At 40.8% G+C, this 22,585-nt stretch overlaps 1 protein-coding gene across 7 annotated transcripts in view; it reads right to left on the minus strand.

Moving 5' to 3' along the window:
- Nucleotides 1-3,393: 3,393 nt before the first annotated feature.
- The window catches only part of LOC118425669 (trichohyalin-like), a 49,477-nt gene continuing 30,285 nt past the window's right edge, over nucleotides 3,394-22,585 (minus strand). For 4 of the 7 annotated variants that reach the window (XM_035834672.1, XM_035834668.1, XM_035834675.1 and 1 more), the window contains 23 exons: nucleotides 18,739-18,892; nucleotides 18,179-18,319; nucleotides 15,989-16,101; nucleotides 15,269-15,407; nucleotides 14,672-14,842; nucleotides 14,082-14,207; nucleotides 13,544-13,726; nucleotides 13,160-13,228; nucleotides 12,944-13,006; nucleotides 12,140-12,235; nucleotides 11,680-11,781; nucleotides 11,175-11,357; nucleotides 10,775-10,906; nucleotides 9,792-9,821; nucleotides 8,571-8,791; nucleotides 8,037-8,133; nucleotides 7,707-7,811; nucleotides 7,189-7,272; nucleotides 6,619-6,815; nucleotides 6,006-6,111; nucleotides 5,231-5,449; nucleotides 4,620-4,805; nucleotides 3,394-3,803 (listed from right to left, as the gene is read on the minus strand). In XM_035834672.1, the coding sequence (XP_035690565.1) occupies nucleotides 3,735-3,803; nucleotides 4,620-4,805; nucleotides 5,231-5,449; nucleotides 6,006-6,111; nucleotides 6,619-6,815; nucleotides 7,189-7,272; nucleotides 7,707-7,811; nucleotides 8,037-8,133; nucleotides 8,571-8,791; nucleotides 9,792-9,821; nucleotides 10,775-10,906; nucleotides 11,175-11,357; nucleotides 11,680-11,781; nucleotides 12,140-12,235; nucleotides 12,944-13,006; nucleotides 13,160-13,228; nucleotides 13,544-13,726; nucleotides 14,082-14,207; nucleotides 14,672-14,842; nucleotides 15,269-15,407; nucleotides 15,989-16,101; nucleotides 18,179-18,319; nucleotides 18,739-18,892 (2,986 nt within the window). In that variant the 3' untranslated portion in view covers nucleotides 3,394-3,734. The other 3 variants (XM_035834671.1, XM_035834670.1, XM_035834673.1) reach the window with 3 other exon arrangements.

Raw genomic sequence — 22,585 nt, forward strand, 5'->3', positions numbered from 1 at the left:
GAATTATTTCCTTACCTTTTGCGCCACAAGAACTGCTTATCAGTCCACCGAATAATCACCCTTTGTCATCTCAATTACCTTAACAAAAAGTCCCCAGTATTGCCCAGATATCTAGAAATCTCTCATATTAAGGAAAAGGTTCCATTGGCTGTTGGAACGGAGAGGTTTGGATATGTTCTGACGGGGGTCAAAGTTTGAAAATTCATAATTGTTCCTAAAAAAACAAAAGCAAGCCGAACTGCCTATGTGAAGTCTTACTTCATAGATTTAAAGAAATCACAAATCATCACACCACCACTTACAATTGTCTGTGTATGCAAGGACGTTATATGAGAGCTCTGATCATGAATACATGTATCGAAGTTCCTCAGAATACACACTATTTACACATGTACTCAGGCCCCAGCGCTTGAACCCAACTGTTACACCGGTTACACTATGGATTTCTCTAGATTTCTGAGAGAAGAATCGCAACCATTACGAACAAATCCTAAACTTAAAATTTCAACACAAAGGGATTTCAAGTTGCCAGACACACTTAGCTTGCACGCTCGACTGAACAGTTCAAGTCTTCTGAGTAAAATCCGTGAAAAGTTACATGAATTTTATGACATCTATCAACACAGACGAACTTTCATGCTTACTTAAAGAAAAATCTTCATGAGAATGACTTATAAGAATCATACCAGCGTATTATTGTATGTAGCCGACTCGCCATATACTAATACACAGATCCTCTGACCGAAGAGTTCCTGGAACAGCCCCGAATTGCTCTTACCTGAGCTGAAACTCCGCCTTCCGTTTCTCCTGCTCCAGCATGCCGAGCTGAAGCTGCAGGTGGTTGTAGTTCACCAGACCTTTACGGTGAAGGATGCGCCCCTTTTTCTCACCGAGGAGCGACAGTTCTCCTTTCCGTAGCATCTTGCTGCAAGTGTCCCTCCAGGTGCCCACTGCTACATCAAATATAGGCAATTATGGCCCGTCTCATGGGATGCCCTTGCCACATTCTCATTGTAATTCGAAAGACAATAGGCAAGGTTCACCATGGTAGATCTATATCATCCTTGCAATAGGAAAGAACTATAACGTTAATAGTGGGTTATACATTCTGTCAAGTCTATATTTCTGCATGGGGCGTCTGCCTTTATCTACTAATTGCCGTAGTCATTTGTTTTGTATACATTTTGACAGATGCACTTTATGTCTTTTATATGTGACTTTCAGAATTATCAGAGAACCCCTTCTAAAACTAAATGTTTTGCAAAGACACGCTTGAGATATGATGAACTTCAGTGGTTCTACCGGAAGTAGTTTTCTGTAAAGACCAGTATTCTAAGCAACTGGTGAAAAGCCATAAAATGATAAATGTGGGGTCATCAGCTTTCATTGTTCTGTAGGGGAGTTACGAAGTTACATCGCCTGAAGCAAGGACGTTACATAAGCTAGTGTTCTACAGGTCATTTTTTCGCCCAGCAACATTCTTGTCCCTAGAAAAACGGTCTTTTGAGTTGTGTCCTGAACACACCTGTGATTGATAAACAAAAGGTGATTATCGCCTCCAGTGAACAGTATCGTTGTCTTGCTTGAAGAGATAGTTTTGTCCTGGACACTTTTTGACTGACCAACAAAATGTAATTATCTCCTCCAGTGAATAACGCAGTTGTCTTGTGTACACCCTTTGAATTGCTTTTGTCTTATTTCCAACACACCTTCTGCTATTGTCCTTTCTCTTCAATAGGTATAATTTTTGCATGGATGCAAAGAAAATTTTAACTTTAAAAGAATCATGCTTGAGTTACATTGCATGCACATGAAAGCGTGACATTACAAAAGCACTTTACGAAGAAAAAGCAAAATAATATGAAAAAGCCCAATAAAAAGCCATTATCTACAGAAATGACAGTAGAAAATAGCGATCTGGAATGATTCTGGAGTCCTTTAATAAAAATAGAATTTCAGTATAGTACAGCTCATTCCTATTTCATTCAAGAGAACAGTCTGTTTATCCATCACCTACTCCCCACCTCCCTGTGCTGCTCCATTCTGTCCTGTGTTACTCTCCATGGCCAAGCAGAGTTTAGGCTCCAGCTGTTTTTTAGGCTTTCTATTTTGTATTGTATCTTGTATTGTCAAAACCTAACGATGGCTGGCAGACTTAAAGAAACATGACAAACTAGAAAGCCCCATAAAAACGACAAAAAAAACCTAAAAAAACAACTGGAGCCTAACCTCTGCTTGGAGAGTAGTCCTGTGTAGCAGACTACTTTAGTATAAATCTATTCTCCAAGCAGAGGTTGGATCGTGGGGATAGTAGTGGTCTTGAGCCAGAGGAGAGTAGCCTGGGTACCATCCTGTTTCTACCGGGGCTCCTTACATTCACTAACAATATTTTTTAGGGTAGCGAGAGTAAGAAGCACCAGTAGAAATAGGATGGTACCAAGAGTAGAGAAGAGGGGAGTGAGCCGTTTAAATTCCCCGCCACTACTTTCCATGCAACCCAACCTCTGCTTGGAGAATACATGTACATTGAATCCACATCCCCACTATACATGTATACACACATTTGCCAAGAAAATACTGGTATAATATTCTCCATGCCAGGATTAGTTCCATCAACTGTGAGACAGATTGCTCATCTGCTACTTCGTTCTCAACTCCATTTGACTTGATAAGATTTTTCTTACAAATTTTCATAGACAATCATCTTTAATTCAAAGACAATTGAAACTGATCTCCACCAAATGACTTCAATCTTATACATCCCAAAGTATCGTTTATCAAAGATAAGCATAATGTGAAAGATTAGAAAAGGTAGTGTATAGTCTCAGGTTTCCCTCACATGCTAATTTAATCATACTGTATTATGATTCCGTTACACCACAAACACTATTGTCCATGCCTGTCTGATATATCCTTAATAACAATGTAGAAAGAATGCACTTTAGACTTGTCAGGTGTTACTGGTTATCATAATTCATTCCCTTTCATGCATGACAGACTTAATTCCCAAAAGTAATGTATAAAATTAACCAACACACACAACTTTCTGAATCTCTCATCAGAGTATTAAAATCCCCCAAACATGCCCAAAAGTCATTTGAGAAGCAGCAATACTGATTGAAAAATCAACAGGATAATATACAATCCAAATACATTATTAAACAACATATACATATACATGACACACTCTTTTGATACTGAATAATGGTAACAACATGGTTATCTATGAATCAGATTCACCACTAGAAAGATGCAATCTTTGTGTACATGTCATTGTTTATTTTAAATATTAAAATCTTTGTGATCTCAAAACACTTTGCTACAAAAAGACCTGTAGAATAAAATGGTTCATGGTCTAAACTGCCCATATGCAGTGAGATGTATTGTGGGTAGTCCCCTATGCTGAAAACAATTGTGTAATACACAATTGCTTACATGATTAATACATGCTTAATACATGTTCAAAGATAATGTTATTGTTGTCATTGGGTGGGGCAACTACTCTCTCTTTGCAGCCAGGGGCTGAATTGCAAGGAGCTTACAATAGGCGGGGCTAAATCGCAAGGGTCTGGAGCGAGCTGCCATTCGGCGCCACTCAGGTGACCTCAATACGACTGCCTCAATTGTAGAGCTGGACAATGTCTCAGGGGCTGCCATCTATCTCGCTGTGCATGAGCAGCTTGAACCATGAACTGGTTTATTACTGCAAAAATACTCTAGGTTTTCTGTGTTTGTTATCTAAGACCTCCTCTGTGGTATCTCTTCTGCATATCCGAGTACGAACGTTCCAAATGAAGATACTCCTGGAAGAAAAGGTGGAGAGGTATTAATAAGCAAATTTGCAACACCAATTCATCCTTATGTGACATAATTGAGATGTATGCAGTGTCAGAAGTTGTGACTTTAAAATAAGGATCCTGACTTTTTTGACAGATTTGTTTTCTTGAAAATGTTGGGTTTGGAATTTCATCTCTCTCTCAAAACATATGTGAACATTTTGATACATAGTTTGAATATTTCAAACTTGTGATTATTAAATAATACAACAGTCTGTAATCCTCTGAATAATTTCAATTAAAACAAACTAGTTGGGCAGGAAGAATGCCCAATCATGCATCAGAAACTCTAAATGGCAGTTAGCATGTGCTGAGTGAGGTGAGTGAATAAGTCAACCAATCACAGAAGGCCTTACTCAGTGGATTACACATGCTATAGTTGAAAGAATCCTCCATTCTGGAATCCTTATAGTTAATTTTTCTAAAAGCTTCTGTGATTGCTTGGAAGAGTGGTGTCTAGAACTGCCCTTACTCCCTTATCACCATGGCAGTGACAGAAGTGATGGTATTGATGGATGGATCAATGGTGAGATAGCCACTACAAGGTTGTGCAAAAGTCAGAGCCATTTCCTTCTTCTGACAGTTCTGTGACTGCTTGGAAGTTGGAAGAGTGGTGTCTAAAACTGCCCTTGATCCCTTATCACCATGACAGAAGAGATGGTATTGATGGATTGATGGGACGTGCAAAAGTCACAGCCGTTTCCTGCTGGCAAAGCAACCTACATGCGTGGTAGCACACTCGTGTTTCCGCTACTAGTGCCGATTCTGTCCACGCGGCTCTACCTTGGTTTGGTGCGTGAGCTGGTTCTGCAGCTTGGTCAGCTCCACCATCTTCTGTCCGAGCAGCGCGGTGTTCTTCTGGGCGCGCTCCTCCGCAATGTTCAGCTGCCGGTCCATGTGCTTCAGCTTCCGCTCCAGGTTCTGGACGTACGGACTCTCCCTCAGGATGGCCTCCTCCTGAAGTGTAGACTAACAACCAAAACGTCAATCTGAGTCATTACAAGGCAGAGAGACATGCCCTCCTGAAGGTAGACTAACAACCAAAACGTCAATCTGAGTCATTACAAAGCAGAGAGACATGACCTCCTGAAGGGTAGACTAACAACAGAAATGTTTTACACTTGTCAGTCAAAGTCATTACAAATCCAAGAGACATGCCTATCTTTATCGATTAAGATCATAAAAACATCCAAAAGTGTGAAAATGATGATGCAGTTTTTCTCAGGTAAAACAATTTTATGAGGACTATTAAAGTATCAGGCTGCTAATATGACATGACTGTGTAAGAAATACAAAATGTATTGTGCTTTGCATGCATGGAAGTATTTTGATAGCACACCTTTTTACTATGACTTCAAAGAACACCAACAACAAGTCTACATATGAAGACTTACAGCATCAGGGGTGCCGTTCCCGTTGATGGCATCGCCCCCCTCCCCACTGAGCCTCCTCAGCTCCTTGTTCTCCACCCTCAGCTGCTTGACTCTCTCCTGAAGGTGGCGCAGCAGTTTGATGGTGCTGGCGTCTCCCCCTGCCAGCGAGGACTGAGACAAACTGGAGGACTGAGACAAACTGGACGGACCAGACACACGTGACGGTGTGCTTGGCGTGCTCTGGAAGGGGAGAGAGAAAAGCCTTAGGGACATTCTGTGAAGTGTGTAAGATAAATAAAAATTCGTACCAACCTGTGAGTGCAGAACAATTGCACTTGTCTTCTTCTCTGAAGCCATGGTTGAATATCCATGGTTGAATATCCATGGCAAAAGAGAAGAAGACAACAGTCACTCAAGCAACTGGATAGACTTTGGAAACAGTCACATTTTAGATAGCATCCACTACCTTTTTTTCAGTCACTGAGCATCATCTGTAGTCGAACAGGTACTTAGTCAAAAACTATACATAATGTGAAATGTTTTGTCTTCAGGGGACTTGTGGTAGGAAGGCAAAAGGGGTGTTGATTTAAGTATGCTGTCGAAACAACCGTAGAAACACAATGCCAGACAGAGCAGATGTTTGCAGTGTGGTGAGTTTGCCGTTGGAGGTCACTGTGAAAACTGTGAACATAAATCCATGATCACATATATCACGATTTAGTTAAAAATATGAAAGTGACATCTAGACCAAATACAAGGACCTTGAAGAGCAGAGTTCTCCAAACAGCAACTGTACCTGGAAAGTTTTCCTGACCACAGAGAGTCTCTGTACTTCTTCTTCTAGTTCCTCTATTCTCTTGAGCTGAGAGGAGTGGGCCTGTCTGTCCTTCTCATGCTGCCGTCTGGGAGGGGAACAGAAATTCAACATGTCACTGTAAGTTTGCAAATCACATTTAACGGAAATCTTTGCTACCAAAGGAGCCACCTAACCAGATTGACGGATAAGGTCAGTCACTTTTTGGGACCACATCCTTCACACTGAATCAGTGACACCTAGCAGTGTGAGGTAGAGCCCTAAGGAAGGAGATATATAGACAGCCACTGAAAAGTGTACTGTTTGTGTGTAAACTTGATAATGTGTGTGAAATTCTCCAGTGATTTACAAACTTGCTGAAACTATTCATCTTTTGACAGATTGTGTTCTCTCGGGATTCAATCCAAATTCTCTTGATAATGACTCCAAATTCTCCATATGGTGTCATTCATAAATTAAAGGAAAATGATTGCCTTATTCCAAAAGGAGTTTGCTTGTTTAAACCTTTGTTTATTCAAGAAAGCTAAAATTGGCCTGGAGGCCGCTTTTCATCAAGGTCACGAGGAGGGGATGATGCATAATGCAAGAAGCTTACTTTTCCAGTTCCAGGTTCATCTCCTGTTCAAACTTTTTGGCCAGCTTCTTTATCGTGGCGTCCTTCCAGGCCGTCATGTTGCGCTGGATTTCCCTCAGCTCTTCGTCCTTAGAGATGAGGTTGTGCTGCAGGGAGGACACCTCGTCCTTGTCCTTCTTCACTGCCTGTTGGAGCTTACCGATCTCATCCAGATGATCCTGGTGGAAAACAAAAACAAGAGCTTTCAGAACTACAATCTGGTGACTTGGGGTAGGTATTGGGACAGAAAATTCAGGTACAGGTACAGTCCTGGTCCAGAGGATCAGGTCCTGGTCCAGACCTGAACCTTATTGGCAATAGCTGCAATAATCAAAACAATGGTCCAATTTTTCATCCAGATGGTCCTGGGGCAGAATGAAAACAAGACCTTTTTATAACTCCTATCTGGTGACCAAACCATATTCATATCAAAAGCTGGAAGTTCATCTGCAGAACCATAACATGCCTCTAGTGGGCCTGAAATCTAAATATTCACCGGCTGCTGAAATTTACCAATTTCATCCAGATGATCCATTTTTAAAAATTACATACCTGAATGAGTTTTTCCCTCATAGTCTCCACTTCCTTCTCCTTCTCACTGTGGTACAGCTCTCTCAGCTGCTTTACTTCCCTTTCCTTAAGGAGAAAAGAAGAAAAAAAGTCTGTACCATAAAAAAAGGGTGTACCATAAATTTACAGATATCGTCATCTAACAGAAGTTGACACAAATATGAGTACAAAAGAGTTCTGTTGTTAACATCAACTCTCATAATTCCACCGGGTGCCATTATACTGTCACAAATATTGTAATAGAGGCCTTCTGATGATTGTTTTGAACAATTTGAACTATCTGAAGTATATATACCTTAGGACTACTGATGCTGCATTTGGTACATACCAATTGAAATCATTTCAAATTCATGAATTTTTTCTCATGTAGCGGTATTATGGCATCCGGTGGAATTATGAGAGCTGCTTTAAGTGGTCTTTTACCTTCTCTTTCCTCTGGGTCCTACCATTCCACATATTAGTGGGGGTTTCCACTCAACACACAACATAGTGCTCTTTACCTTTTCTTTGTTAACCTGCTGAGTTGCTTTCTTCTGTGATGCCATTTCCTCGTGCAGTCCCGTCACCAGCTGCCGGAGGTCCGTGTTTGTCGCTTTGAGGTTAGCCTGGAAAGGAAATAAGCAGCTTCATCAGCAAAGAGATCAGAACTTTGTTCAATTTGTTATTGAAACTGGGCTGAATTCTCGACTTGTGCATTTAGTGTTTTAATCATTGATGTTCTTTCAATTTCTCCTGTCAGCTTAACTTTATCCTAAAAAGTTATAATCACACTTTCTTTGGCATGTGCTTAGCTGGACACACTGAAGAAGAAAGGTGAGTTTCAGACCTACCAGTGCTTCTGACACAGCAGACCTGGACTTGTGTGGACTCTGGCCTCTGTTCTCACTAATGTCCAGGGACTGGTCAAACTCATCATCTTCTTCACCACTGAAAGACATTACATAAAAAAATTAAGCCATATCAGTTATAGTACCTTCTTTATAATGTGTGTTTATGGTTTTGATTAGTAATGCTAGTTTACCTTTATCTGCGGGGTAACCTATATCCATTATTCTTAAAAACAGGGTACATAGGAATGTCAACTCCACGGACAGTGGTTTCAAATTGCAATATTTTGAAACTATTTGAAACCACCATCCAGTGATTTTATATTCTTAAAAATTGTTCTTAAACACAACAGATATGGGTTACCCCACGGATAAAGGTAAACTAGCATTATGCCATGTAATGATTAAAAAAAAAGTATGCATGAGTTCAGAAAAGCTAGTCTCGGACTCCATTCTTCTACATGTAGATGTAAAGGACTTGATCATAAGCCATAAAGCATAGCCAAGTGCTTATAAACAATAAAAACATCTCCCTACCTTGGTACTTTCACACTCCTGGGAGCAGTACCCAACAGCTGAGCGCTCCTCTGACACTCATCGTTGATTTCTGAGACGACAGATTTCTCGTGTCTGTCCAACAGCATCGAGGTCTCCTTTTCCCGTACAGCGGCGGAATTTTTCTCACTTCTCACCATGCGCAGCTCGTCTTCCAGCTTCCTCATCTTCTCCCTCAGCTTTTCTACATCGCTGACTTTTTCCTGGTAAAGAGACAGAGACATTAACTCACTGTAAATACAAACATTGTTATGATATTTCTTGCTGCGTTCCCCTGCACTTTGTCTACAAATTTCAGCAATGTCTACATGTAAATACTGGAACAAATCACAATGTCAGAGTAAATGACAGACCATGAAGTAACGGAGGGTTGTTTGGTTACTTGAATACAGAATTTGAACGTGTATAATGATATTGAAAAAAAAAACAGAATATAGTTGATAGGAAGTATTAAGAAAATAAGTGCAAAACAATGAAAACTATTAAATCTTTTTGTAATGGTCCAGATATTTTCAGACACCCCTACAATTCTTCATGGTTTGTCCCTGTGGAACATGTTGCATGCTACAAATCTTGTTGAAGGGAACTGTTAGGATTTCACCATGTTAGTACAAAACTTCATGCAAAGGTTATTACTTCTTTTAGACAGTAGAGCTACAATCTATCAATACAATCTATATATTGACTATAGCTTAGTTCTGGTACAGTTAAATCTGGTCTTAACAACCACTTATAACTGGAGGTGTTTGGTCAGCCAGGTTTGTCTGTACACTATACAAAAGTCATGTAACGCTGGTTCACCTTTATCTGCGGGGTAACCTAGATCCATTGTATTCAAAATTCTAGTATCTAGGAAATACCATATCAAGTCGATGGACGGTGGTTTCAAATTACAATGTATTTGAAATATTGCAGTTTGAACCACAGTCTGTCGACTTGAAATCCCTTAAGACTTTCTTTCAGATACAACAGATATAGCTTACCCTGCGAATAAAGGTGAACCAGCGTTACATTTGTATGTATCAGATCTACAAGGACTATCATCACAGTCAGTAAACCCACCAGATGTCCACAACCATGCATGGGTTATAAAGACAAAACAACAACATCACCACCAGACTGCCCTACACCAGGGACTATATCTAACTGGCCCATCACCTAACAGAGGCACCAAAAGTCTACAAGGCTCTGAGGAGCTCTTACCTTCCAGGAATTAATCTGGGAGAGCAGGCCCTGGTGGGAACAGGTGTGCAGTTATATGCAGGTGCAGTTAGCATGGGTTAGGTGCATGGAAATCTAGCCTAATTTCTTCATTGCTTGTTCTAGCTTTGCTGCGGCCATAAACTGATTGTTCAGCGTTGTAGATCCCATCAGACTTTTTTTCATCTACATGTATGCTCAGTTCTCTGAAAGTTACTGGTTTATCATGACCTGTTGAGATCTCATGTAGCCATCAGAGAAATGTGCATACGATGTAGTTCTAAAAAACAATGTCTTGTGGGGGAATGAAGAATACATTGTACTTCATAGTGAGTTTCCAAATTTTTGTTGCTGTGGTACATCTATTTGCACTTGTCGGAATGAACAGCTTTTGTGGGCATTTTAGTCAACGAGCTTTAAGGCAAGAGCACATACATGTACATGAGGATTTGGAAAGATAGAAATTTGGGAGCTTGAGCTGCTAGGTATAGATAGGTTACCTATAAAATCAGAAAGTGGCCATGCAGTCTGCAGAAAACCATTTGCCTTAAAACAGGGAAGCAAGCTGGCATGCAGCTGGCAAGCAGTACACATTCAAGCAATTTATGCTCTTATTACTCAATGGACGATGATGATTTGGCATGTAACAAAAGGGAAAAGACTTTGTTAAGTCTTAAAGTTAAACCCATCTATTGTCTACAAAACTGTAGTTTAACTAATTCAGTACACTACTTCCTGTAGCAAAAGTCAACATGACATTGTCTATTGTTTCGCTTAAAATACCACAAAAAGTTGTTGCTTTTCTAAAAGTAGTATCATAAACATGCTGAACATGCAATGTTCATGCATTGCAACAATCTGTGTGAGAAAATTTTAGAAGTCATGCTAGGTTACATGCAAATCAATCAAGCAGTTAAAATCACTGTAAGACCTAGTCTTCAGTACTCCCTTGCACTAGTGAACCATCGGTGTGTAGGGTCTCCTACCTGCGTTAGCTGTTCCCTGAGTTGTTTGATCTCCTCCTCCTTCTCCACCTTCATGGAGTCGCGGACCTCGTTAATGGCGGCTAGTTTGTCTCTGTGTGCTGCACGGATCTGCTGACGGGCCTGGTCCAGCTCCTGAACAAAATACGTACATTTGTTTCTAACAATATGACCTACTGACAGTGCATCCATGCTCCAAGTGTTAACTAGTTACAGCATACATTTTACTAAAAAAAAAAACGCTAACAAAAAACCACCGCAAACATTTCTGCATTTACAGTATTTTAGATCGGCGGTTAGAAGAAAGACTTGATCTTATGACGGGACAAAGACTGAAGTTTCAGAAAGGCAAAGAGAACTGTATACAGACTGGATATATCAGGTTTGGATAAACATGACTCACCTGTTTAAGGCCAGTGCAGTTCTTGTCAGCTTGGTTGTGCAGTTGTCTCTCCTTCTCCAGCTCCTCTTGTACTCTACTGATCTGTTTGTTTGAGTCGTCCTGCCAACGATCTTTCTCACGCTGAAACGCTCGCTCCTTTTCGGTTTCCCAGGAGGCCTTCTCCTTGCTGATTGCACTTCGAATCTAAACATCAAAGTATCACTTTGTTGATTTCCATTTTAAATGTAGTCATTGATAAGGTTAATCTAGAACAGGGCTGTCTCCAACTTTGAATTTTTCTGTCCCTCTCACTGTCATTTCAAGCTGATGAAAACACACATTTTCATCAATTTTATGTAATCTTGGGATGTTTATTTTTTTTTCCATCCCAACAAGCAAATTTCCGTTCCAGGAAGGAGGGCGGGTCCTGGAGACAGCCCTCTGATCTAATCTTGGCTACTTTATACTTAAAGAACATGTAGATCCCTCATGTTTATGAACAGGCTAGTCCATAAGACCCTCTTACCTGTTCCTTGGCCTCCAGTCTCATCCTGTCTCCCAGGGTGCGCGTGGCCTCCTCCTGTTGGCGCAGGCGCTCACGTACCATCGTCACTTCATCGTCTTTGGCCTGGAAGCCAACACAATATCATTTAACAAGACAACAACAATTTGAGCACAATTACTTGTACAATCTGGGGATTGTCTTAATGCAGTGTACAAGGAGTGATCAGTAAGTTCTTGGCCTAACCCAGATATAATAAGCACAACTCAAATTTTGAGGGCACAACTTCGTAGCATGAAGCCGCCAAATTTCAAATCATTGCATTTATTACTTACCAGGTATACTTGACATACTTTATACTTGACATTCTATGCTTCAAACTCTGAGTTGGTCTTATTATTTCTGGGTTAGGCTAAGAAATTGACCGCTCGTAATACTGAAATGCAGAGAATGCTGGAAGATGGAGCAGTTACTGTTCACTGACCAAAATCCTTTGCTCCATCTCAGCCAGCTGTTCCGCCATTCGCTCCTCCTGGCGGGCAAGGATATCCCTTCGCTCCCGGTCAGACTGGTCTCCCAGCTGAGAACAAGAGAAATGCTTATCATGAAATGTCTGTCATTTTTACTCCAGTTTTAGTTTGTTTTGTTTGTTTATTTTTATTTAACCAGGGTTTCATGTCACCTGGCTGGCATTTTCAAAGATTCCTGGGAGGAAACTTATGCATCTGGAACTACCCTCATAAGTTTTAGATTCATTTATTTCTTTGGGGAACGTGGAAAGAGGAGGTTTTCATAGTGTTTAAGTCCATGGTTGTTGTACTGTACAGTAGAAATACATTGGAAATACATAATTGCAGTGCCATGAATATGTGGTGGAGATAAAAGGAAAGCCACAACGAAAATTTTAAGATCACGGTCATTGATTCTAAAAGTAATCCATGATCTTTAACAAACATGGTGAAAATCTAAATTATGAATCTAGAATTTCTGTATTTCTTGCGCAATTGTGTCACTGTAACATTCCCTTAACAATATAATCCAGGTACATAAGACTTGATTTAATGTCAAACATCAGGTGCATGTACAGTAAAAGCCATTTAATTGCACACCGGATTAACGCACACTTCTGTTAACTGCACGGAAACCCCAAATCCCAAAACAGTGCAGTCCAGCTAGATAACTTCGTATTATTGCACCAGTCGGATAATTGCACGAAATTCACTGGCAAATAGGCCGTGCAATTAAGCGGCTTCTACTGTATTAATAAATTTGCTGTTCACTTCCTTACCCTGTCCAGTTCTCTCTGTTTATCTTCTAGCAGCATGTGGCGGAGTGCAGCAAGTGAGGTCTCCTATGATTACATTTGAAAAGAAAGGTTCAAGTTAAGAATAAATTCAAAGCTATAGTTTCCAGAAGGGTATATTATTATAGATAGGTCAGTTTCTTTTACATCTTTATGACAAGTCAATAAGGAATGGGTCAACAATAAATTTTTTTTTCTTACCTTGTCTTTCTTGAGTTTTACAACATTTTTCTCATTCTCCTCTATCAGGCTGTCCTTCAGTTCACTTTCCTGTGAGAAAAAGTGCAATATTTTAGAAACAACAAGTTTCTAAATCAAACAGTTTGTTCATAATACATTCCTGGAAATACAATGTAGCAGAATGATTTCTTTCCATGTTTGATTAAAATTCAGTGCACCATTGAGTTCTCTGTTTCACTTGAACATATTAAACACACAACAACCCTACCTTGACCTGAAACGTGGTCCAGTCAAAGTATGAAGAGACTAAAGTTGTAAAGTGATTGTTTTCAAATTCGTGCAGTACTGCTCCTAACAGCTAGATGGCACTACCACACAGCACACCAACAGGAAAGCAACCCGTACCTGGCTGAGCTCCTCTTGCATCTTGTAAACAGTCTCCTGAAGTTTTCTGTTCAGCTTGTCTTTCTCATGGAGCTCTGCTTCTAGAGAGACAATCCTCCTGTCTCTGTCTGCGAGCTGTGATCTCAAGTCGGTCAACTCTGCCCAGGTTCTCTTGCTGGCCTTATCTACCGCATCTGTCTTGTTCTGTGGAATATAGAGTAAATGTTACGAACTATAGTCAACGTAGAATATGTATTAACTGTTCAACACAGTTTTAGAATTGCTAAAAACAATCACACATGTTCACCTTGTCATACCTGTTATTGGCATAAGCTTTTTTTTCATTCTAATTTGGTTATGTAAGTCATAAAGTACATGATGGGATGAAAGTAGAGTTGTACAAATAGGAGTTCAGAGATACGTCATATACAAAACATAATGTTGTCAGTGATAACAACATAAAACCTTTTCAAAATGAAGACAGCAATATGTATTAGATCATTGCCATCATCCTCTTAAATAAAAATATGTATAAAGTCATATAGATTTTGGTTCTGACCTCAATGTCCCTCTTCCTGGCCCGCTCCAGTTCCTTGACTTTGAGATGTAGCTGTTCCATCTGGTGGACAGCATCCCCCTTGTCCAGCTGAGACTCTTCCAGTTGTCGCTTGCACTCCTCAAGGTCCTGTAGGTAAAGTGTAATATTAAATATTAAATAATCCACCTCTTTAGGCTTAAATCTAAAAAATCATGCAAAAAAAGGCCACACAAACAAAAATCTGATGCAGTGATATGTAATGCAGATGTTTGATTTTGGTGCAAGGCAGTCTCCAGCTTTGAATTTGTAACACTAATTGTTAATTTTCATGGCTCAATCTGTACTTTAACACAACAAAAGTACATTTTCATTAATTCCCTGTCATGAAGATATCTTCGATAGACAGGATGGATTTTTTCCATCCCAACAAGCAAGTTTCCATCCGGGGACGGAGGGACAGGTCCTGGAGACAGCCCTATACTGGTGTATGATTGTCTGAATTAATATATTCTATATTTGATAGCATAAGGACAGAAATGTTCCCCCTACATGTATACTGTAACAGAATAAAGAGAACAGTATCTAAAAAAAAGATTTATGGTATTGCTTACATCTTGCAACTCCTCCACCTTTGCTCGAGACTTGCGCTGTTCGCTGAAGAGGTCCTCCTTGGCCGCGTTCAGCTGTCTCTCCAGCTCCTTCCGCTCCAGACCGCTGATCTGACCCTCCCCGCTCCGCAGGCGCGCTCGCAACTCATCCCGCTCACGCACGACTTCCAACACCTAGGGGGGGGGGGGGGTGTTCGTAGTGGATTCATTTTCACTTCAAATGCATGACTTCAGGAATATATAGCCTGATTAACTCTCGCTTATAGCGGTTTGCCCCTACATCTGCCGGTCTCCTGTATTTGTGGGAAAGGGCCAGTTACAGCCCCGGACAGCAGAGTATGTGTTACACAGACTAAGGAATATACATTGTATGCATGTCTAATGCATTATTGCTGTAAGTTTGAACCACAAGTTTAAAACAAAACTTGTTTCTGCTACTAAATTAAGTCTTTAACCATCATTTGCAGTAGTTCAACAATCAAATGAGTGGTAAAAGGCAGGGAAGCAAACTCTAAACCATCTGAACCAGAGCCTGGATTGTTCATACATACTCTATTGAATCATGCCAGGCAATCTTGCTTATACCAATCCGAGGCTCACCTGATCCTTGGACATGCCAAGTTCCTCTCGGTCCCGTTGGCGGCTGGAAGGCCTGGTCATGGCCTCCATGTTCTTGTGCAGCCCCTGTAGTTCCTTCTCCACACTGTCTCGCTTGTACTCCAGCATCATGATCTCTGACCTGTGTACAGGCAATAGCAGAGTGTGGTGTTTACAAAACAGTAGAGGGTTGATTATAGGAGTAACATTTGTGTGTAGATTGATTTAGGCCTGCTTAAAATAGAACATTGTTTCTTTCAACAGATGGGTCTAATACACTACACTAATCATACCATGGTATAAATCTTGAAGCCATTTATGACTTATGTGTATGACAATAAAATCTAGAGAGTTTACTCAACTGTTTACAAAATAACACAACAGATAAGGCCATTTTACTATTTATGTGGTGAGTCAAGTTTCAAGTATTGAATTCTACCCAATCAAAATGTAGGTCACTAAGCTTCACAACATTCATTCTGAATGGATTGGACTAAGAATTTCAGAGAGGAAACTGTTAGAAAACTTTAAGTCAACAAAAACCTTTTTTTAAGGAATCATAACTAGCTTGGAGAAATCAAGAGTGAGACAAAGAAAAAACACAAAGGCACAGAAATAACAAAGCAAGCATTTAGAGAAAACAAAGTCAAAAGATAGAAAATGCTGAAAGAACTTTTTTTTAAACTAAACCTGGGAAAAGGTTCAATAATTCAACTGTCTTACCTGAGCTCATCTGATTTGCTTTGCATGTCCTGGACGTCATGTTCAGCCTGGTTGACCTCTGACCTCTTGTTCTTTAGCGACTCTTGAATCTCCCTCATCTCGGACAGCACAGTCTACAGACCACAACACAATGGCATTATAAAAACTCCTATTCAAATACAATACATAGGTCTCAACAAATGATGTTTCCTTTAGTATACGTACATTTACACAGTAAAAAGTAATTCGAAAAATTTCTTTGAGCCGGTTTTCTTTGACAAATACACACATGCTGAATATACGAGGGAATCATACACTGTATATCATATGGCAAATATGGTAGAGATTATAACGATTCTTATTCAAATGCAATACAGGTCTCAATGTTGCAACAAATGATGTCGTTTTAACAGCAAAGGTTCATTTCCAAAAATTTCTCTGATTAGGTTTTCTTTGACAAATACACACATGCTGCATGCGGACACAAGTGATTGAGCAAATAAAAAAGGGTGTTCAAGACAAGAAAATACAAACATAAAGAGTAGTGGCCTATAACCAATTTCCAAAACAGAGCATCTGTTATATAAATACAAATACAGATGGAACTACAATTCAATGTGCTGCCTTTCCCTTCTATCTATTTTCTATATAGAACAGCCTTTAAGTACGTGTGCTGTCTTGTTGAAGAAAGTAATTATCACACAATAGTGTCTAATAATGGAGACAATCATCATTTTTGAAACCGAACCCAATGACTTCTTAGCAAACACTTACCAAGGCTAGGTCAGGAAAATCCAACCTGTACTTTACAGGAGCATTTTGGTCCATTATAAGCTTCAACAGCTACATGTTTACATAGTCTACAGGTTGATCCAATGCAGGGACGCTACCAAACTTTCATTCACAACAGAGCGTGATGAAGCGACCAATCATAGCAGAAGGAGCACCATTGTCTGGATGGTAGCGTTATCTCTTGGTGAAAAGGCTGGTGACTATAGCTATCAGGCAGCCCCAGGAGATAATTGTGGTAATTCCAGTTTCACACCTCCTATTGCGATGCCAGGTGATAATGAGGTCACCTGTTCATTACTTCTATACACACCTGTGCAAAGGTGCAGAAGTCAACTTCATTCGCACAAAAAAGGCTTTCTAGCCTGACCAAATTCACCAATAGCCATGACTATTAACGTCTGGGAGCCTAGAAAATGTTGAGAGGGGGCGGACAAGTGCCTCCTTTGTCTGAGTGACAGGGGTATGAATAGTAGCGGCCACCTGTTCGATTCAAAGTTTATCTTCCTCTCACAGAAGAAAGCCCATCTCCACAACATGTCCAACAAGTTCAACTTGAAAAGACAATGCCATTAAACTTTTGAAGACAACTTTGCAAAGGGTTCAATTACGACAACTATTTCTTCTATAATTGGTAAGACTTTCCTTCTGTTAGACAACAAGTCTTGATCATCAATCACCGTATATTTCAATCCCCGGGGGGGTCCAGGGCTAGGGTATATCCAGGCAACAGGAATGGGTCAAAAGGATACTAATAAGTGCAGTAACCGTTAAGGCTGTAAATACCGGTAGCACCAGGGATAAAAGGTTCACTAGACAGGTGTATGGGAAAAGGTGATCTAGAACCCCCATGGATGTCAATATGTTCAAGGGTGTTGTATGAAAAATTCATTGCTGTAAACCTCTTGAAGGGATTTATGCTTCCTCTACTTCATTGTATAGATGCTGTAAAAGCTATGAAGTCAGGGTCCAAAGGTTTTATACAACGTACGTCAGTCTACAAGGATGAAGAACTCTAGGATTGGCATGATCTGCAGTGCCATGAACAGACACAAGGAGGCAGGAGTCTGATCAGACCAGAAAGAAACTGCACACCCCTTCAAGGCTAAAAGTTAAATGGCATGATTTGAAGCCAGTGATTGAGTGAATAACATGCAGCTTTTACCTGAGAATTCACTTTTAATTAATTAGTTTACAGTTACTACCTTTCCCTTGGAAATTAGCACTGTATTTGTACTATATTGTTTATTTTGTGCAATACAAGTCAGAACCCGCTGGACAGAGCCGCTTGGAGGAACTGTGGTGTGAAGACTAGCCAACTGCTGCCCACCCCTGTGACCCTAGCAGCATAATTATATACTGTATACTACTATCATATAATAATAAAAGCTCTTGGAGATAGCAAGGTGCACAAATCCTCACCTGTTTTTGAGTTTGAGCATCCCGTAACCCTTGCTCAGCATCCCGCAGGCTAGACGGACTGTGGCTGGTCCTTTCTGTGCGAGGCACCATCGTAGAGTTGATGTCCTCATAGGAGCGATAGCGTCCGCCGAGACCTGGGCTCTGAACACAAGCAGTTGGTTTGAGTTTTAATATAATTTTATTATGATACCAGAGACAAAATGTGTTCGCATGAACAAATTGAAATCTGAAAGCCCCCAAAGTTTGTAATCAGCATCTCCATTCTAATACATGTAGCTCACTTGATAGAATACAAACTTATCGCCCTGCTTTTACATAGCTACATAGCACAATCCTTTCTTTGTGATACACACACATTTAACACATCTATTTGGATGAGACAAGAATGACATAATTAGGTTTAGGTGAGCACTTATTCATCCATTGCAATGTATCACACAATTCAGCCTCAGTAAAGGCTGCGATGTTTTACAAATTAAATAAATCATTCTCTTTCTCAGGTTTATTTTGTCCCAAAACACCAGATTCCTTGAACCCAATCAAGACACAAGATGTCTCACCCTGTTTCTGTCCGAGGAAACACTGATAGCGGACACGTCAGGCATACTGGCCGATACATCAGGTAGAGTAGAGTACGTCTTGGGTGTGGACTGCATCTTGCCAGAGTCTCTCCTCCCACCTTCACTGGGTCCCATTGCTCCTAGTCTACTACTCCTGATGGACGCACAGTTAAATCATTGCTATATTAATTTTAGATTTCACAATGAGATCAAATTGTAGACAAAATCATCATACTAGGGACAATCACAAAAGGAAACAGAGTTTACATCACATCCAAGCTTCTAAAGCATATCAAGGCACACAACGAGACATAAGATTTGACCACATTAGCACATTCAAATACAGAGGGTTCCAGAATATTGCGACTGGAATAAGTACTAGACTGTAACACAATCATGTGCATAGAGGTTGTGGAAACAAACAGATGAAACGTAATTTTTAACTAAAAGGTCTAATGACATATTGCACATTCAAATACAAAGGGTTTCAGAATATTGCGACTAGGATAAGTATAACACAAGCAAGCGTACAGAAAATGTCAGAATAATGATCAGATGAAAAGTAAAACTAAAAGGTCTAATGACAAACATGTACATGTATTGCGCTTGCACCTTAACAATGAAAGGTGCGTCCGGTATGCAGCACAACATTCCAGCTGCGTGGCTGATTCAAAGGTATCAAAGATTGGAGACAATGGAAGATTGAACCAATAGATAAGCACAGAGCTGCATGATACACCAGGGGAGGGGCGTATTGTTTCTGAGCTTCCCAATGTCCTTAGTAACCAAACACTCTGCATCCAAGCTTCTTACTGGTGACAGGGTAAACCAAGAATTAAAGGTTTCATTAAAACAGTCCCTTTTCATACATTTGAAGATGGTTTCTTTTCATTTTAATTTTACCTAGTATTAACTTTATTTTTTCCCTTGACAAAAAGCTAAGATTTGGACAGGGCACAATGCTACATTCTAGTATAAGACTGGTTAAACCCTACATGTTTTCTTAATGGCCATTTTTGGTCTTGCAAATACAGTTGTACAGCTTAAGGGAAAGAAAGGGTTGGGATTAAGATGTTACATCTGGCAACAGTGGAGAAAAAACACTGGTAAATTATCTGAAAAATGACATGTACACAACAACAAGAATCAAATCAAACTCTTTTATTACATCGAGCCAAGCCATTGACAAAACAATTCTATAACAAGAGACACAGAATTACAACAATCACTGTCGACATCCACATTACTACACAACATGAAATACAACAAAAATGTAGACATGAAAACAACACATTGTCAATAGGTGCAACTTTAAGTATTGTGCAGCTTGAACTGGGAATTTTATTGCCAATTAGCAAACACTACCATTCATCACAGCGTAGTACTGATACTAGTGATAGGTCTCAGGAAAGTTTTGGAATGCGCACCATACACGCACCACATTTGCTATGGCCACAACATTAAAGGCACGCAAAATATGCAGACAGCCTGTACACCATACTCACAGTGTAACTAATCAAAACATAAATATTTCAACACTCTCATACACAAAAGCAAACACCAGTCAGCGAACGCCAGGACATTGCTTTGACATTTTACATCAATCTCTCAAGAACAAGTACACCATGTACGAACCACACGCAAAATATGCAGACAATCCGTACATGCTATCACTGTTACTTAATCAAAACATATATATATTTCAACAATACACGAAAGCAAACATGAGTCAGCGTACGGCAGGACATTGCCTTGACATTTTACATCATGACTATCTATCAAGAACAAGTAGCAAGACAAGAAGTGAGACTTTGACATGGCATGGTGACGCGACAGGAGATACGCAGCTGCACTGTGACACCACAAATTAAAGCACATTGTACTAACCTGTCCAAACAGGTGGTGTTAATGTTAGTCATTTTTCCCATTTCAAAGAAAGGCTTGTTTGTAGGGTTCGATACACCTCTGTTGGAGTGCTCTGTTTGAGGTGAGGTCTCAAGTGTGGTTGAGGCATTACGATAGGTTTCCATCCAAACCGTTGGTCGAATTGTTTGTTCTCCTTGACAAACGTCGTCAGGAATGTAACCTACATTAGCAGCATTGGGCAGAATTCTCCTACAGTGTACGCTGGAATCTGTTTGCCAAACATTTGAACAAGGATTATGGTTGGGGCCGCTACCACTAGAACAACTTTCCAGCTTCTCACTACCATAAAAATCTGTTACTTGGCCGATGGCTTGACCATCCTGTAGCAGCATATTGCTTGTAACTGTTACCTTGTCACTGAAACACTGATGTGCAGTTTCGATTGGCAACTGAAGAATAAGAGGGCGTTCCAACATTAGGCTCTCTTTGTATGCAACTTTCCGCACAAAAAGCGTGACATTTGGCCATGCGCTGGTCTGGGCTTGCAAATCGTGTCCTGAGATCTCTGAGAGGTTCGACACCTTGTAGTGAGCACATTCACCTCTTTGTGCAAATTCTGGGTACCCAAGGTCCTCCTTCCTTATCCCACGACGTTTACTGTCTGTCAAATCGTTTGCTCTGCTTGAGTGATTGTTATCCAGTCCTTCTACTGTAATCCCTTTGCTACATGGTCCTTTGACCGGCAGTTCTACACTTCTTTGGAAAGCAGGCTCAGCATTGACCAAACTGCCATGCTGTCCACCGGTCAGCATGTGCTCCGTACCTTCATAATCATTTTCTGCAGGTGAAACAGTTTCATCTAATTCTTCAGTTGGTGCAGAACTGTCTCCCTTATTTTCTTCACCAATTTCTTTCCCATTATTTGAACTACAGCTAAGGACTTCTATAGCAGGAATGCTGGACTTTTCCGGGCTGCTGTCTTTGACAACACTTCCTAAATCAGCGTTTGGGTCCTCTGCACTTTGCGTCGGACTGCTATTCTGCTTGCTCTCAGAGCTCGAGCTCTGAAACAGCCGTGGCTTTTCCTCTACTTCCGGCAACGTCTCGAGGTTCGTCGGGAGGGATTTCTGCTTCACGAAGTGCATCCGCTTCCTCTTGAGTCGCAGCATGTCCAACATGGTACGACCCAGCAGGGCCATTCCTGGGGCGGGGGCTGAGCCATTCCTGATATTTGGTGTCTTCCATGGATTGTTCATTGCTTCTGCAGCTACGGAGGTGATGGTAGCTGCTTTGACCAACCTCTTCCGTTTAGAGGCAGCATCTTCAACACTGTGTGTTGTGGTGTCGCTAGGTTTCTCACAGTCTTCTGCTATTTTGACCATCTTCCCTGGCCTCTGCATTTCCTTTACATGTACTTCTGTCACCAATTCCTCTACTCCTACTTGGTCAAGTTTGGCCATTTTTTCCTCAGCTTGCTCAGCTTGCTGTCTACCGAATATCAGACTTTCCGATTCGATTTCGATACTCCTGAGACTCTGGGCATCCGACTGTCCGTCATCGCTGCTTAAGTCCTGGGAACTGTGTCTTGAGCTCCATAATGCGGTGGTTAGCTTCGCATCTTGCCCAGCTTGCCAAAAGGCGTTGGCTTGGCTCTTCAACCTTTGCCTGAGTGATGGTAGAAATCGAACGGGGATTTCGAACCCGGCGCCCCCGAACCCCAGCTCCACCAGTGTCTGTTCTGCGCTGCCTACCCGATGCTCAAGCAGATCGCTCACCGTTCCTGAGCTGTCAAAACTAGACCCCCGTGACAGGCACCCGGGTCCCGGCGACGAAGCTGCACTGCGAATACGCAACATGTAGTCTACGTCATTCTCGTATGGCTGTTTGGCCCCCATCCAGTTACTTATAAACACTGCCTTGTAGTCACTGAGTTTGGTGGGGTCAGCCTGTTGCTCATTACCCTCCAAATATTGGCGATCAT

The sequence above is a fragment of the Branchiostoma floridae genome, chromosome 11, assembly GCF_000003815.2.
Source record: "Branchiostoma floridae strain S238N-H82 chromosome 11, Bfl_VNyyK, whole genome shotgun sequence".
Classification (NCBI taxonomy): domain Eukaryota; kingdom Metazoa; phylum Chordata; class Leptocardii; order Amphioxiformes; family Branchiostomatidae; genus Branchiostoma; species Branchiostoma floridae.